This window comes from Anthonomus grandis, chromosome 2, assembly GCF_022605725.1.
Source record: "Anthonomus grandis grandis chromosome 2, icAntGran1.3, whole genome shotgun sequence".
Lineage (NCBI taxonomy): Eukaryota > Metazoa > Arthropoda > Insecta > Coleoptera > Curculionidae > Anthonomus > Anthonomus grandis.
In genome coordinates this window covers 28,552,711-28,571,672 of record NC_065547.1, presented here as the reverse complement: position 1 = coordinate 28,571,672, position 18,962 = coordinate 28,552,711, and the positions used below count along the sequence as shown (strand labels likewise).

Sequence of the window (18,962 nt, the reverse complement as noted above, 5' to 3'; positions counted from 1 at the left end):
TTGTAAATTTTGTCTGATTTTTATATTTTTAGGCTAATATCTGATATTAAAAGTAAAATTAAGTAGGTAGTTTCTGCTTACAAATCATTTGAGGCAAATTAAAGAAAATAAGCAATTTCTGCTGTAATAAAACTTTTTTAACGCCCTCTCTTAAGGATTTTTTTTAATTAAAAAAAAATATATATTTTTTGAGCAGCCATAAATACTTTTTTCTGGGCGTTTTTCAGCAAAATTTATGCTACTACTCCTTGGCGCACCACCACTTTCAGACCTCGCGAGCCGCCACTGTTCATCATTAACAATAATTTTAGCTCAGGTTAAACATGTTGCTTTAACAACGGACATCTGGACCTTGGACACTTTTATGGATTCTGATAATGACGCTAATATTAAAAAAGCACTAAACGATTAAGTATCATTATCCTTGTTTCGCTCATACGCTATACTTAAGAATTACTGAAGCTATATTCTTGTAAAAAAAAATTGGGCACTCTTATAACAAAATTTAGAGCTATCGTTGGTTACTTAAATAAAAAGCGTTCAAGAACAAATCAGCTTACCACTTTTGAAAGCCAAACAGGAAGTCGCAACTCGTTGGAACAGGACGTTTATTATGATTTAAAGACTGTTAGTTATTAAAAATCCATTCATTGAAGCGGTAGATTTACCAAAAACTCCAGATTACCAAAAAATGGAAGGCACTTAAAGAGTATTTTTAACAAGAGTGGAAAGGTGAGAATATCCTACACTATCGGTAACTATTCTTCTTTTACATGGATTTATAAGGAATTAAAATTAAAGGTGTTGGGGATATAGTCAGACGGCGTTTATCGGGCTTTGAAACTAATAAAATTATTGCGTAGGTTTGTCTTTTGTACACATCTTACAAAAAAGAAATAGACTATTACTCAAAAATTTAGATTACATAATTTTTCTAAATGCATGCCATTAACTGGTTTTATTTCAAATTAAAATATATTTTTTTACAGCTTAAGTTAGAGATATTTACTGTCTTTTTATTTAGGGTCTTTTTTACATTATAAGAATGATTTTATATCACCATTACTTGCTAAATACAATATTATATACTTTTATAAAAAAAAGTAAAAGGCTTGGAAAGGAACTAATATTGTAAAAGAAACTATTATCCCTATTAAACAATAGTGAGATTTTTGCAACTTCCATAGCTAAAGTCAGTTAAGTCGTTTTAATAGTTATAACTGTCCACCTTATTTATCACAGTAGAAGCTTTGACGAGTGAAAAATTTGCAGAAGTATCTGTCAATGAGGGGAGAAGCATTTGTGAGCATATTGACAAATTTGAAGAAAAATATATGTTGGGATTTAAACAACTTTTCTTTAACTTTCAATATTAAGTAAAAAATAAAGGCCAACTGATAATCTAAAAAATTATTAAGTTTTATATATTCCAGGAACTGAATAATCGTTTACGAATGCCGAATTCGGTAAAATAATATTAGAAATAAAGAGTCGAGCGACACACGTTCCACCGGTAACACGTTCGGTCCGCGCCACCCTTCTTGCTCCCAAATAATCGCATTTTAATATTGCGCAACTAAGTAAATTTCTTCTCCTGTTTTCCCCCTTTTTTGGCATTATTACTTTAATTTTCGTAATTCAGATTGTGTAATTCTTCAAGAACTATTTAGTTAATAAATGCAGAGGTATTACTCCAGAAAGTGTTTATTCTTTTTGTTACACGGATGAATTACTGGTCCTTCGCTGGGTATGGGGGCCTGGTTAAAATATCAATAAACTCATAATAAGAACCAGCTAAGTAGCATTGGTGGATTGGGCAGACAGAGCCAATATAATATAAAAGATCATAATCTTTTTGATAAGAATTTTAAGAGCAGTAAAATGTATATACCCTTATTTGGCGTTATATTTTTAACATAAACAAATATTGCATTTGTTTAATATCTTCAATAGCTGAATAAAGAAAAAAAATGTTTTAAAACACATTTTAAAAATTTATTTTATTTTAAACATTTTTATTACAAGATTTCAACAAATTTTTAAAAACTATTTCTTAAAGAATATATTAATAAATAATGATTAGTGAATTATGTATGTAAAGCGAACGCTTATATCCACATAAGCATGAAAAAAGCAAAAAAAAGTATTAATTTATTTAAAGATATTTCAAATCCCTATTATCTAGTATTTTAACGCAATACGCGAGACCTGACATCACCGACATATTCTCTCATTTTGTAGACTCTATTTTCATAATACATCTTTTACCTAATGTAAACATGCTTTTACTGTTTTAGGATCAATGTTATCAAATCCAGAGGCTTTGGGTGTGTCAAGGGCAGAGATAATGCATTCAATCTAACTCTGGAGTGCTGATTTCAATCTAAAAATCTTATTGCACAATATCTCATTTGATCGACTAATACTACACTGTGATAATTTTCTATTTTGTCGCCTTTGTACTTCAGTTTCAAGATATAGTTTTTCACTGATATATTTTTTGGAACTGAATTCATAGCCTTCAGTGCTTTCATTTTGAACCCCATTAATGTCTCTAATATTTTTTTCACAATAAATTATCTGTGCAATGTTCCAAAATCAAACTAATTACACTAGAAGCAACAGTCACCCTATAAATCGCAGGGGTAGGAGTAGCACTTAGGAACAGAAATAACAGCACTCTGAACATTTTAATTTTTCAAAATTTTCCCCAAAAATACTAATCTTGAAAACTGTGAGAAGTACGGTTTTTGATATGCGGTTGATCTCATTGGATTTATAAAGACGAGAATAACATGTAAGAGGTGTTACAATTATGTAGAAAGAAATTACAGTTTTCCAACAAGCTTTCATTCAAATTCGAGTTTTTAAGTTTTTCGGATTTTTCCGGACAGAACTTTTTGTCAAAAAAAAAAAAAAAAAACTGTGCGTAAAAAACACACTTTAAAGGCTCTTCAAGGTAAAGTTTAACTGTCAGAGTTTTTATAAAGTTTAACTTTACAAATATAATTACAAAAACTGACCTTTTGCGCCGGCGAATCACGCCCTTCTCGTCTCGCTTTCGAGTTTTTCACCCTCGGATGTTTTCCTTCTGTGCTCGATCTGGTCTCGCTGTCGCTCTGATCCGTCGTGGTGTCCGGTCTGGTGGTCGAGTTCGTATCATCGTCTGATAAGCCCAATGGCGAGGCCAGACCGGTAAAAACATCCTAACCAATTAAAAAATATTTAGCATTAATCATAAAAGGAAGTTAAAAAAGTGTCAGTGTAAACTCCAATAAATACTACTAACTATTACTCATTGACATAAATAAGGCTCCAGGGCCCAATGGTGTCCACCCAATTTGACTTAAAAAACTTACTTCCATCTTTTCACACCGACTGATGAAAATTTAGTTACGCGTGTTCCATTTTTAAGTCGGTTCTAAATGGTCTGAGAGTGTTGGGAGTAAATATTGGTCATCAGCTTTGAATTGGACGATTATTAAATCCGCAATAAACCATATTGCTTAAATTATCAACAAAGCTCAACCTTTTCAGCAGATCACGAAATTATATTCTTTTTCCTTATTCCACAGACAGGTAGAGTTCTTTAACGATACCTTAAATGTTTCAGCCCAAAAATTAAATCAAGAATATACTATAATCCACTTTGTCTTGTCACCTTAAGTAATATGTAAATCTATGCAAGACTAAGAATTTGTCTTTGAAATATACTTACTTTAACATCCTCAGTATCGGTTTCCTCCTCACCGCCGCTCTGCAGCTCCAACTCTCCCGTTAATGGGTTTATCAGAAATTTCCGCCCGTCCCCCTCCATACTGTTTTCCTCTACCGAAGTCACCACGCTGGCGGCCCCGTTACTATTGCCGCCCTCCTCGCCCAAATCCGAACTGGCGCCAAGAGCTGATCCGAGCAACTCGAGTTCCGCCAACTCCAGATCCGGATCAAGAGTGGGCAGAAGATCGTCCAGTTCGTCCGGTTTCAGGTCGGTCAGGGACGGCGCTAAATCCAACAAATTGGTCGTGTTTAGGTCCCAATTAGTACGGGAGATCGCCACGTTGTACGGGGGCGGTGAGGGCAGAGGTTTTTTCACGATTGGCACTGGTTGCGGTTGAGCCACCTAAAAAATTTAAATATTAGAATATTTGGGGAAATTGATATTCTATGGCAAAATGTGCTTGCTGAATGTAAAAAGTTTCGACCATTAAACGGCTAAAATCATTCAACAACTTTGAGTTGTGGGGAATGATGGTGAACTTGGGATGGTTTTTTTTATTTACGGAAATATTTACCGATTCTCTGTTGTCAACTTTACAAACATTTCAAAAAAAGAAATTTTCAGCTATACTCACACATACAGTATAAGTCTGTAACGTGGAATAAATTCCTCGGACCCATCGATTAGTCTTTTTAAAAAGAAGTTATATAGCGTGTTCCTCAAAATAATATATAATTAACAAATGTTTAAAATGTAGTCCATTTATTATTTAATATTTTACTAAATATACTTGAAAATCATTTTGAACATTTTTAACAATTTATGTAGAAATTAGTAGACAGTGTGTCCAAAAAGTTTAATTACTTTACGCCAAGGCCGCTATAACAATTCTAAAATATTGCAAATACCTATATCATTATCTCTATTATTACTGAACAATCGCAATTAAAAATTTGGGCAACATTTTGCGCTGGTAAATTGCGAGTTGTTAGATTAGGAAATAGCATCAGGCCACCACATTCCCGTAACCTCATCCCTGTCCACTTCTTTGTGTGGGATTACTAGAGAAGAACCGATTCTAAGGATAGACCGAGCCCATAGGATTTTCCTACGCCACGCGACTGACTTAGTTAAGCGCTAATGCTGAAAATGTATCAAAGTAGTAGGATCTAATTTTCAACAATTATTGTAAACTTTCGGGACCGCATTAATCGTTATTCTAGTTTTTGTACCATTACTTACAAACTCTGTTAATAAAGAGTAGTTTGTTTCTTAAAACTTTATCAACCTATATTTCAAAAATGAAGCTTTTCTCGATATGTGTTTATAAAGAAGATTAATGCTTATTCTGAATGTAGAATGCGCTATTGATGCGCTACACATTGGATACTGCAATTCGAGACAGCCGGTATATACTCATAGATTTTTTGTGTTATTTTTCAAATTGAAATTTTCAGATTTTTTTTTCACTCATTGCAGACAAATTGTTAGTAATCTAGGCGCATTAAGAGTGCGGTCCACCACGTGACAAAATCGGTTTCGAAGCGCGACAGTAGTTTCGTGGCCCGTGCAGCTTTCGCTGAAAGTAGCAACACTGGCTGCCATAATTACCCACTCCACCGTTCCCTTCTCCCTGATATATCGAATCTCGATTACCAGGGACACAAGTCAACTGGTCTTACTTCTTGTTAGGTTTATTAACTACTTTTTATGTTATAAAGTTTTACATATGTACATACAGGGTGTTTCGGGGGGAAAAGGAAATATTTTGGGAACATGTTCAGAAGGTCAAAATAAGATAAATTAACTCATATGTTTTAATCCGATTCTCGACCGTTTCAGAAATAATCGGTTCTGAAGTTTATTTGTAAGATTGGGCCGTTTTGTTCAAACGTGGCATGAGGATTTTCATCTGACTACCGATGTTCATTGTGTCGGTTATTAATTCCATTGCGGGTAATTGTAAAATCTGTAAATATGTTAAAAAATAATGAGGATCTTCTTTTTAAAATATGGCAGATATAAGAATTAACAAAAGTCGTAATATTTTTTTAAAAATAATCTTAGGTATTAATTTTATTTTATTTAGGATTGCATTGCTAAAAATCTTGTAAATTTAAGTTATTCACATATTATGAAAACCTAAAAGTGCGATTATGTTCTAAAAAAGTAAAAACTAACGCGACGAACGCCCTCTATCAATAACACGAAAACTGTATAAAACTCCAAGTCACCGGTCTCAAATAACTTTAAAATTGTATAATAAATAAAATCGGTTACATATTTCGCTATTATTACGAGCATCTCTAGACCATATACAAATTAATAATATGGAAAATTAAAGAAAAGAAACTGACATTGATACAAAAAGATGCTCGTAAAAGAGCGAAACGGGTTTTGTTGTAGGTAAATGTAAACCATAATTTTAACATTTACCTACTATAAAATTTTAATTAAATATTGAGACTGCTACCTTGGCGTTTTATTCAAACTTATAGAAGATTGCTTTGTATTTTGTTTTAAAACCCCAACTTTTGTCCATATTTCACCAGTTATGTATTAGTTCGACGATTCCCGAATTCTCCAATGTTGACCCATAAATTGGGACACCTTGTTAATTACAAAAAAAAGCATTATATTTATAGTTTAGGTGAAGTTACTTGGACAAGTATAAAAACTAAAAACGTTTAGCACGCGGCGTTTTTTTTATAGGGCATTGGCGTGCATATAATTTTTGTTTCTCTGGCTTAATATATATAGTAAAAATGTAGTTAAAAGTTATTTTACAACCAACAAAAACATTTATCAAGTAGTCACGCAAAAGTCGTGGTTAGATTTATTGAAACATATTTTTTACACAGTTTTTTTTTAATTATTAAAAAAATTGTCAAAAAGGTGGGTGGTTTGTTGTTACATAGGTATAAAATAATGTCGTGGCCGTGCTGCAATAGAATATTGTTATACTTGCCTCCGCTGATATTTGTTTCGATAAGCTCAAAAATTTCCGCTGAACAATGAATTTTCATTGAAATGAAATTGAAAATGAAATTTTTGGGCTTATCGAAATCAAATATAAGTGAAGTTAACTATGTATTCATAATTTTGCACCCACATTTTTTTACGTCCAAAAATGCTTATCTATTTAGCATCACTATCCATCTCTCCAGAACTGGATTCGTCATTGGCATAAATTATAATTGGATTCATTCGCGGTATCTATTATATCTATTTAAATTATTGTATTTAAGACTTATTGAACTTACATTAAAGTAAATATAACGACAGGTTTTGTTAAAAATTTAAGTTCAAATATATTTTAAATATGTGAATAAGTCTATTTTCTTCTTCTTTTCAATATTTGAGCGTATGAGATAGTATTTTCTAAATTGATATTTAATATAAGTGACATAATACCCAAAACAAGTGACTCGTTAATTTTAATGTCAAAAATTTAATTTAACCTTGAATTTTTATCTTAAAAAACAGTACTTTTTTTTATTAAGCAAATATTAATGATATTTTTTAACGTACATTATGTTTAAAAATTATAATTCAGGTTTAAAATATATTCAGGTCAAAAATGACACGTGTTAAGAAATTGATGCTCTCTTAAAATTTGATCGGTAAAACGATCATAAACTATAAGATTATGAAATGCCTAAAAATACCTATTTACCACAACTATTCGATTCATTATCACTACTAGTATCAAAAGGCCGCAAAAATGTCATTTTTATTGTTCAAAAGTTGAGACGAAAGTAAATAAAACAAAACATCAACAGTATATAACAAATAGAATAACAACAGGAACTACAGTATAATATAAAGGCGAAACCGATTTTAGGGTGAGCCAAGTCTTTACCATGCTAATTTTAACACACTACCATATACAGACCTATATATTATGGCAGGCATCTTAAGAAATGGTTGATTCTTCGCAACATTATTTCCACGTACAAAAGGGGTGGTCCAATAGCGCCCCAACAAGAAATATAAATTTAAATATTTTTTAAACAAATTTTCAAATGGCACATTTTTAGGCTCAAAAATGCGAAACTTTGCCCTAAATTTAACCATCTTCGTAACTCTAAAATTTTACCGAAACCGACACGAACCTAAACTAAATATTTACCGAGATCGCAATAGTGAGCCAGGAATTTGTAACACGTCGTATAATATATAATATCTAATAAAAAATTACGTTTATAAATAATGGAACACAATAAAAGTTAATATTTTGCTTATATTTGTTTATTTGAAGAAAACTGTAAAATAAAAATAATGAAACGTATAAAATAATTGCATTTCCTATTTTTGAGCGCGCGACTGTGTTTCCTATTTCCCGCCCGTCCACAATTCAATCCCAGCATCATCGAGAGAATCTCGTATCTTCGTCTGTTTCACGTTATCCGCGCCGAACTTGCCTATCTTTATCTGACAAATATTGATTGTTGAACGGGGCGCCGGAGGCTGGGCTGGAAAGACTCAAATCGACCATAAATATATACGGGAATCGATCACTAAATATCGTAATATATTTTGCAGTTTATTTTAATGCGTATATGTAGTATGTTGATGTATTTTGTACATACTCAATTTTGGAGCTTGACTAAGTCACTTCACCTAAACTATACCTGGCGTTTTTTGAAATATGTTTTTTACTTTTACGAAAAGTAGCTAAACCTAAATGTTTTTTATCCAAACCGTTTCGTTTATTACGACCCATAACGAAAATTTTTAAAGAACGATGAAAGTACACAATCACGAAAGTACAAAACACAATGCACTAATAAAATAAAGGAAAATAATAATTGCGAATATCACTTAGAATAAAATCAAGGCTACTTAGCACTACCCGTTTATCGAAACCGTTTCGACCAATGAAAGCTGACCGGCAAATATTGCGCGTCCTAAGAAACAAGAACGGTGTTGCCAGATCTGCCTAAATATCCTATGGAGACCCAATTTTTAGCCAAAATTATTATTATTTTTTGGGTTAGGTTTTAAAAGAAACCAAAAGTGTTTACAACATATATATTTCGTGTGTTATGTTTTATTAGATTTAAGGAACAGGGGATGGTCAATTTTACATTGTTTTAATAAAAAATAAAAATTTTCAACATTGTTTTTTTTGATTTTCAAAATTTTAAATAGCATCCCGCCTAGATAATCCAATAAACAATCCCTACACAAAATTTGAGTTTTCTAACTTTTTTTGTCTTGGTACAGGAGCTAACCCCGTTTTACGCAGGTAGACCGCCCTCTTAACTCATAAGATTGCATTAATTTATTACAATTGTCGACTTTATCAGAAACGTTTTGTTTGTTAACTTTGAATTCAACTAAATTGAAATTGAACATCAAAAACTGTTTTAAATAATGTACGTCATAGAGAGAGGCAATAATCAACTGCCTATCTATACAGCGAAAATAAAGTATTCAAAAGCTTGCTTACTATACAAGCTTGTCCGATTGAGGCATAATCACTCCCCTCAAAAGTATTAAAATTTAGTTAAAATAAGCGGATATTAAATGTATTCTGTTGAGATACACACCAAATTTTACAATATGTATATGTATTGTCTATTATATAAAATGCTTACCTGAGTCCCGACCGTTTCGCACTGATTCAGCCCTACAACGCCACCGCCAAGTCCCTGATTCGGCACATTATGTTGAATAATCCTATGGGAGGAGATCATGTTTCCCCTGGATTGATTCTGAACCAATTGCACGTTATTTTGTACGAAAATCGGCGCAGATTTCTGCGGCGCCACGTTGGACAATATTTGCTGTCTGAGCAACGCCTGGGACAACGAGGGGCGTAGCTGCGGTTGTTGCTGTTGATGGTGTATAGGAATGGTGTTGCTTTGCACTATGGATTGGTTTGGTACTGGAGGCGGTTTGTTAACCTAAAAAATTATGAACATAAAAATTTTACATGTTACATATAGGCCATAAAAGCTTCCTTTGTTTTATTTGTCTTAATGATATATTTTAAAGCTTTTCTGCATAATGCAATTTTAGGCCAAATCTGTCAAATTCGAAAGAAGAGGAAAAATGTATATGATTACGGTTTTTAGGTTTTCATTTTCGAGAAACGTTTCATCATCTTAAAAACAACATGTACATGTTCCTCTTTGAATTTATCATGTCAATTAACGCCCTCACATGAAATACCGTATAATACAAAAAAAATGTTGTTATTACTATTCTCAACTTACCGCAATGATACTGCCCTGCGGTGTCCTCTGATAATGGTGCACGACCGTTTGCGGCTGTTGCTGCACCGACGCAGATTGTTGCTGTTGATAAGGCCCCTTATACGCGTTCGCGCTCGTACTATTCGCGATATTGTTCGCCGCGTTCGCCAACGAATTCGCGATACTATTGATCGCCATCTGTGTGCTCGTCACTACCGAACTGCTCGCGTTCTTATTATTATTATTATTATTACTAGCGGAGACGGTGCCGCCTCCGCTCATCATGGAGGCGATCGAGGTGTGTGTTGATAAGGCGCTTTGTGACATAGTACTACTATTACTACTAATATTAAGGTTATTGTTGCTCGACACCGCGTGATTGGATAGGATCGCGGACGCGACCTGTTTGATTGGCGGCTGCTGTTGATGCATCAGCGGGGGCGTGCCAGGAGAAACCGGAGTTAGTTGATCTGGAAAATTAAATAGTTTAAAATTTTCCGTGTAGTCAGAGAGAGAGGATCTATTACTTTTTACTCCGGCAGGAGGTGGTGGAGGACGCATCTGCCTAACCACCGCCGTTGTGGCCGGGGGAGGCAACTCAGGCACTTTATTAGCCGTCGTCGAATTGGCGACCGTCGTGGTGGTGCTGCCTTGTAAGTCGTTTTGTAACAAATTCACCAATAGTGGGCTTGATATTGTCACTGCTGGGTGGTTAGCCTATAAACATTAATTTAATTAACGATCTCTCAATTTAATAATGATAAAAATGCTAAAACTAACAAATTTGAAAAAACAAATTATTTTTTTCTCTATAATCTATCATAAAATTCTTATCATAAATATCTTATTAGTGCTGATAGATCCCTTAAAAATAAAATCACAGCAGATCCCGACGGGCTCCCTAGCTTTGTTGTTAAAGACTATGTGCAGGTACTATCATTACCACTAAGTCATATATTCAATCTAATAATCCATACTGGCACATTTCCTGAAATGTGGAAGACTGCAAGAGTATGCCCTGTATTTAAGAAGGGTGATTCCAGTTTTATTGAAAACTATCGACCTATTCCCATTTCTTATGTGAGGACAATATTTGATTATTGGCGGATTTATCTATTAAAATAAGAATATTGGGGCAAGGATGAGACTTTAGCCAGGTCATATGTAAAAGATATCTCGAATTTTGCGGATTGATGTCTAGGTAGACGATCCCATTGAATCGCAAATTAACGGTATTAAGATTTGCCCTAAATAAGATTTTTATGAAACAAATATTAAGGAGACTTTAACTTTATTATACAATATATATTTATGAATAAAACGTCTGTGTCATAATTAGCAACCGGTAGCTTCCAGTTTATGACTTGCTGGTTTCCTACGGCCAATGCCATGTATAAATCATAGATAATATTTTTTAACTCGTTCTACTTTCTAACAATACTCTGCAGTTAATCAAGGAATAGAAAGAACATCACAATGATTAAAAACAGAAAGAACCATTAAATCACATAAATTTTTTGATTTAGAAAATTGAATTATATAAGGCACATAGATTTCCTATAGATTTTTGAATGCACGTATAAATGTGTTTTTCAAACCCTAATTCGTTATCTAAAATAAGCCCCAAATTATTGCATTATGTTTTCAAAGGAAGAATCTCCAATCTTCAATCAGATGTTTTACATCAATAGGTCTACCAAAGAACATGACAAAGGATTTACTTGGGTTCAAGTAATGAGCCTGATCTTTCGTAGGAAATTTCGTATAGGGTGTAGAACTTCAATTCTGTTTGTTTTTAAAATTGTCTTCAGCTAAACAGTATATGTAGGTAAGCACTTGATAAAAAAGATTTTTTATCAAGTTCTTTTTACTCTAACCGCATTATGAGCAGGACAGCCATCTTGCAGAAAGTGTAGTAATTCCAAATCTACGTCAAGGAGAAATGCAGGAATAATCGGGTTTTTAGTAGGTCTTTTTCCATAATGGAGAACTGTTTTGTTTTGATTCTTCGACTCTTGAATTGTGGTGTTTTTTTGAAATTGGTTAACATACATGTAACACTTCATACTGTTTTCATATCTGATCATTCAAAAGAGAAGTAAAGAAAATCCCTAAAGATTGTCTAAATAACCCGGAACATAGGCTTCCCTTCTGAAATAAAATAAGTTTTATTCTAAGAACTAAATCTACTCCCAAATTTTAGAAACGGTTGAATTTGAAATGCCTAACTCACTGAGGCAGAAACATTTCTCAAACATTTAAAATGGTTTTTTCACAAAAAATAAATCTTCTTTTACTTCGTGTCTGAATTAACGACAATCTATTATTTAAACGCTTTCAGAAGGAGTATAAACAGCAATGGCAATTGAAAATAACACCTTTTGTTTCAAAAGTAGTGCAGTCACCCAGCAAATAAAACCGTACTTGAGCAGACACCGGTTACTTTCGGCCGGCAAAATAATCCCAAATCGAACAACCCGAATATACAAAAATGTGGCGATGTCAGTACTTATGAGACCAGAATTTCTTTAGATTATCACAACGTCAAAGAATGTAAATCAGTTTACAGCTTAAAAAAACACAAAATTGCTGAAGAGGCATACTGCTCTCTCAAAGTTCATTACTATATTTTGAAGATGGTACTCCTATTGGCAGTTTTAATATTGTTCAATGTTAACATCCAGTTTTATTATATTGTCGGACAACAATTTCTCAATCTCGCAAAGGAAGTTATGGAGTGTGACAAACTTGACCACCTAGATATTCTTAATCTGATGTAATAACAATAGTAATCTCACCTGGGCCACAGAGGAAGTACCCCCCTGCCTCATCCCAGGATAAGGGGGCGGTAAAAACGACGGTGGCTCCATATTGGTGCTCCTAGACGCACCGCCCGACGACCCGCTGGGATTCGCATTACTTTGGCTAAAATAAAAACAAGTCCATCATATATTTAATTAAAAAGTCAGTAGAAGTCTTACCTATGGATGGCCTGATTCATGCTGGCAAAAGGGAACGGTCCCGCATACGGCGGCTTATTAACGTTAAGAGTATTGGTGGCGGTTTGGGGTGGCCCCATCGCGGTCCCCACCCGTGGAAGGACCGTGTCCGGGGGGCAAACCACGTTCGGCGACTTAAATTGCACTTGCGAGCTGCCCGAGGTGCCGACCTCGCTCGCCGTACCGCTCGCGGTCGGCAACAATGACCCCAAATTGAAGGGCGTGCTCGTGTTTGTACTTGATCCATCTGAAAACGATTAACAATCAGTGAAATTTCTGGATTAAACTTTCAATAATAGTAGAGTACATGCTTAAGAGACCGAGGTGTAGGTTAGCTATTTTATATATTTACTTTTGTTTTAATGGAAAATGACCATTACTGTTATTATTTATTGCATCAACATTTGTGCCAGCATGTTATAGCTAATAATAAATAAACAAAAAAGCAACAATGACCAATATTTATCTAAGCTGGTAAGTGCTAACTATTATTCCATTATAGGAAAATTTTAAAAATTATACTGTTATAAAAAGAAGACTCATTATCAACTATTAAGCTGCAACACTTTTCTTATAAACACATGTGTCAAGTAAACTAAAAAATTTGCTAAAGGTCATTGACAATCTTACCAGTGATATATACAAATTAGTTTTTATTTGTATTATGTAAAATAAATCTATACTTCTTGTATGAACACTTCCTACTTAAAAAGTCAAACATTTGTATTGCTTTTACTCATATAAAACAGAATAGATCTATTTTTTAACATTGATTTTATTACCATTTTTTGAAACTTTTCTCACTGAATATTCAAATTATTTTAACTTTTAAGGGTTAAGATGTCATGATGAAAATCATTATTGTTGTTACATACACACCAGCAGATTGATATCCTCAAAAACATACAGTTATGTTGCACTGTTTACAATCTAATGAAAAGCTTTGATTTTTCTATTCGCCCTGAAGAAGGCCTAAGAATATGGGCTGAAACGTTGGCATTAAAAGGAAAAAAAGTTTTGAAGTGCTTGGATTTTAATTGACCCCTTAGCCAACTTAATCCTTAAAAGTTAACAAAATTAAACTAGGTCAGAAAAGATTTATTGTAAAATGCTTAACAACTTTTCTCTAAAAGAACTAGGGGTCAAGGATCACCAACGATTGAAAATCTCTTCAAGAAACGTTAGGACTATATTATAATAAATATCGTGCAGCAGTATTATCTTTTTTATAGATTACTTTAACTGATATCGCTCATTTATCGCAATATAAGTTACTAAATACTTTTTTTTATAATAATTGCATGGAGTCATCCCCCAATAAGCAGAGAAAGATTTGAAGCATTCTTAGTGATTTCAAGGGCTCCAATTCTGAGCCACCCATACCTTCTTCTTTAAGTGCTAGTAAAATTAACTGTTATCACTTCTCAGTATTAATAGTTAAAGGCATTTACATGGTTTGTAGAGATCCCATTGATTAGCTTAGTAATACTTCTGTACCTGAAAGCGCCTACGTTACTACTGTTGAGAGAGAAGAAATTTAAAAAAAAAACAATTATGTCTATTAAAAACAAGAATTCTTTGGTTCGGATGATATTTTAATTACGATATTATAAATTTGCTATTAACTAAAGTTGCTTATACAGTGTGTTACAGAATAAGATGCTGATCCTTAAGACTGTTAATCCTTAGGTGATTTTAAGAAGAAAAGTTCAAATAAAGCTATGTCCTAAACCCCTTACCTTTTGACCTACTGGGTGTTAAAAGCTTAAGAAAAAAATAGTTTTTTTTTTATCATAACTTTATTAACTTCCTAGATGTTTTTCAAATTTAGCACACACTCTCTGTGTACCAACAGCATTTTTTGAGGTAGGATTTTACCAGTAGCGTCCGTACCGGAACGAAGAATATATATAGAATAAATATTTTAAAAAAATATTATGTATGCTACTACCTTTCCGTAAAATAAAAACTATTTGTATAATCCCCATTCATTTTAGTGCAAATTTGATTTCGTGACTTTTTTTTCGTCCGTCATGCGATTACCGCAAAAAAAATTAGTAAAAATAATTTTTATAAAATTATAAAATAAAATTATTAGTAAAAAAAAATATTTAGTTTATAAACATATGTAAAAACATAAACATATGTACTTTAATAACTCTAATTCTAGAAATCTAGCAGTACTTTAATATTAAATACTTCCTAAAAATGTCATACAGAGTCTTCTAAATTTGATTCTAAGGATTGCAACTTAACATCCTTAAGGGTCAGCATCTTATTCTGTAAAACTCTGTACAATATCCTTGCAAATTCTATTAATTTCTCATTTATGCTCTGAACAAAACTATCATTTTTGACAGAGATACTCAGAAGTAAAAAACCGTTGGTTAGTATTTCAACATAGCCAGACCTAATATTTTTTAAGTTTGTTGTTATATTAAGTATATACTTGTCTGATGCAAAAGTATATGAAGAAACATATATTTATAGCAGCTACATTTGACATGAATACATCATATTTCATTATAGTATCTGTGGATATTTATCCATGCAAACCGAAATTGTTCTGTTTTTTGAAGCTAACCCTAATATCTGTCACAACCAGCCAAGATGCTTTAATCTTGTTGCCATTAGCCTAATTTTTTTGCTAATTATTCTTTTCAGATTTTTTATCAAAGCATCATTGGATTTTTTTGCTCTGCACAGAGCTTTATACTCTATGCTCTAATACTATGGCTATGTTTAAAAACCTGAAAAATAATATATATTTTTTTAAATTTATCTATTAATATAAGGTTTTAAGGCAAAACAATGTAGAAAATTTGGGTGAATAATATTCATAAAATGTTCCCATTGATTATCTAAATTTAAATAAAAGTTTGTATTATTGAATATAACTATCATTTTCATAATTGCCTAATTTAAATATGCCTTGAGCAGCGCGATCCGACGTATGAGGATTGAATACAGTAAATATTTTAAGATTTGTAAAGATATGATCCATATATGATTAGACATGTATATTCAGTAAGGGATGGTTTATGCTTAATGAACTTAGAAAGATCCTTAGAGTATCCAGCCACTTCGCCCTCTTAAGCAACATATATACTGGTGATGACTAAGTTGGCCATAGGCAATGCCACATAAATTATGGTACTTTCAAATATTGGTTCCCTCGTACATTTTACTGAAAAACTGCTTTGACTTTTTTAAAGGTGCAAGAGATTTAAAATTTATTTGAAAAAAACCTAAAAACTAAAATATGAAACTACCAGTCAAATTATCAAAATGTTATGTCTTGTCATCTATTTATTTAGTGGTCAGTATGAATTCTTACACTTAGAGAAAATAACTATGATTAAGTGGTACTACATGGGGAATAGTTTTCAAAAAGCATTTTCCAAAAAAAACTTCAGTGCAGAATATTGTTAATAACTTTGAGACTAAGATTACAGTAATTAATAAATGCAAATGCTCAGAGCAAAACAATAATGATGGCGAAGCTGCAGAAAATAATTCAGATTTTGAAATATTACTTCATGTTGAAGAAAATAAGGGAATTCTTGGAGAGCAGCAGAATGCTTGGAGAAGTTGTAGGAAAAGATCATAGTACAATATTGTGCACACAAAAAAAATACAAATACCATTTTTTTAAATATCAAAAACATCAAGAACTAAGGAAAGGCTATAAAATCCGAAGAGCAGATTTCTATTTTAAAGTTATCGAAAGGGCGAATAACCACAGGGATTTTTTATGAAAGGTTTGTTTCACGGATAAATTCAGCTTTATCTTAAATAATGAGCCAAATGTTTAAAACTTTCGTTACTGGAGTAAAGAAAACGAACACAGTTATGTTGTTACAAGCGCTCAGTACCCTCAAAAGGTAAATGTTTGGGCTGTATTTTTGGTCATAAAATTATTGATGTATATAACACGTATATAATAGGCGCGTAATTAGGCTAAATTACGTTATTAATTGGCCAGCGAGGTCTACGGACCTTTCATCAAATGACTTTTTCCTGTCACATTAAAAGTGTTAGTTTAAAAAATATTTTGTATTTATTTTTAATACTTTTTCTTGTTTGTTGTTTGTAAGTAGTTGCATTTATACAGGGTGTCCGGAAAAAAAAGGCCAATCCGACGGCCACATATAGGGTGGACCAAAATAATGCGACTTTCATTATGCCATTTTTTAATTGGGCGCTCGGTATTCAATATACAGGGCGTCAAAATGATAATTAATGAGAATGAATTCACGGATTCACTATACCTTGCAGAGAACTCAACCTGCGATATATTGCATGTGTTAAAAATACCAAAACTTTTTTGTGCCCCTGTATGATAAAGTTCTAGTAAAAAATTCTAATTATCCAGTCTTCTCTTGTAAAAAAAGTATTCTTAGTAAATGTCGGCCTGAGAATCCGTTTATTAGATATCTTAATTTTAAAATCTAGATATTTCTTTCTAAACAAATTGGCTGACCTCGGTACCAGTAACTTTTTACGTACTATCAAAGTGACAAATTTAAACGCTTCTGACGCTCTTAACAAGCTTCTCAATTACTCCTAAAATAAATCTACATTTTTTAATTACATATTATTTGTGTGTTTTCTTACAACTTATAAAACCATAATGGCTCATAGACCAAGAAATGTACCCTTTTCCGAAATGGCGGAAGTTTGGTAAGTTTTAAATATTATTGTAAACAGTAATACCTCTCAATTCTCAACTAGGAAAATGTTAGTCCAATGCTAGTTTAGCCGCTAGACGCTATGCTCAGACATTCCCAAACCGATTTCATCCCAAAAGAAAATATTTTTTAATTTTGATTAACCGCCTAAGGGAGACTGGAAGTTTCAGCGAAAGACGGCAGAATTGTCGATTAATCACCAAACATTAGTACTAGGGTTTTGCCTGAACGAGTGAGAAATATTGGGCAAACCGAGACACATAATATTTTAAGGAGTCAACAACTTTACCCATTTCAGCTTCAAAAATTACAGGGTCTTTTACCCAACGATCCTGAGGCAAGACTTGCTTTGTGTAGATGGTTATGTGAAATTAATAATGAAAATGTGGATTTTATAAGGGCGATTCTGTTTACTGACGAAGCCACGTTCACGAGAAACGGCATGACAAGTAGCCATAACGCACACATATGGGCTGAAGAGAATCCTAGGGCCATAGTTAAGACACATCATCAAGTAAATTTTAAAGTTAATGTGTGGACAGGTGTTGTGGATAACTTTCTTTTAGGACCTGTCATTTTACCAAGTAATTTGACTGGTGATTCATTTCTGTTGTTTCTACAAGAAATACTGCCCGATTTGCTCGATGATTTGCCTCTAAATTTAAGACAAAATCTTTGGTTTCAACTTGACGGTGCTCCGGCTCATTTTGCTATAAATGTTAGAAACTATTTATGTGGCCATCCCGTTCGCCCGACCTTACACCTTTGGATTTTTTAGTCTGGGGATGTATGAAAGACTTTGTGTATATGGTTCTGATTTTAAACGAGGACCATTTAAGGGAAAGAATCATTGCAGCTGGAGAGTATTTCAGGTTTAAACCAAACATTTTTCAGAGCCTTAGATTTTCTTTAATAAAGAGGGCTCGTATGTGTATACAAATAGATAGAGGTCACATAGAACAAATAATTTAGGGTTATTATTTTATGATTTTTTTTTATAATAAGTAATTTAGCATTAATTTAGAAAAAATAATTTACGTTTATTTTGTTAACTTGTATCTAGATTTTAAAATTAAGATAAGGATTCTTAGGCTGGCATTTACTAAGAATACTTTTTTTACAAGAAAAGAATTGATAATTAGAATTTTTTACTAGAACTTTATCATAAAGGGGTACAAAAAAGTTCTGGTATTTTTAACACATGCAATATACCGCAGGTTGCGACCCTCTGCAAGGTATAGCGAATCCGTGAATTCATTCTCATTTTGACGCCCTGTATATTGAATACCGAGCGCCCAATTAAAAAATGGCATAACAAAAGTTGCATTATTTTGGTCCACTCTATATGTGG

At 33.0% G+C, this 18,962-nt stretch overlaps 1 protein-coding gene across 4 annotated transcripts in view; it reads right to left on the bottom strand.

Moving 5' to 3' along the window:
- The window catches only part of LOC126750368 (uncharacterized), a 90,371-nt gene that overhangs the window by 48,135 nt on the left and 23,274 nt on the right, over positions 1-18,962 (bottom strand). For all 4 annotated transcript variants that reach the window (XM_050459966.1, XM_050459967.1, XM_050459965.1 and 1 more), the window contains exons 4-10: positions 12,903-13,167; positions 12,720-12,846; positions 10,449-10,638; positions 9,943-10,391; positions 9,322-9,630; positions 3,719-4,120; positions 3,024-3,206 (exon numbers count right to left, since the gene is read on the bottom strand). In XM_050459966.1, the coding sequence (XP_050315923.1) occupies positions 3,024-3,206; positions 3,719-4,120; positions 9,322-9,630; positions 9,943-10,391; positions 10,449-10,638; positions 12,720-12,846; positions 12,903-13,167 (1,925 nt within the window). The remainder of the gene's footprint in view (positions 1-3,023; positions 3,207-3,718; positions 4,121-9,321; positions 9,631-9,942; positions 10,392-10,448; positions 10,639-12,719; positions 12,847-12,902; positions 13,168-18,962) is intronic.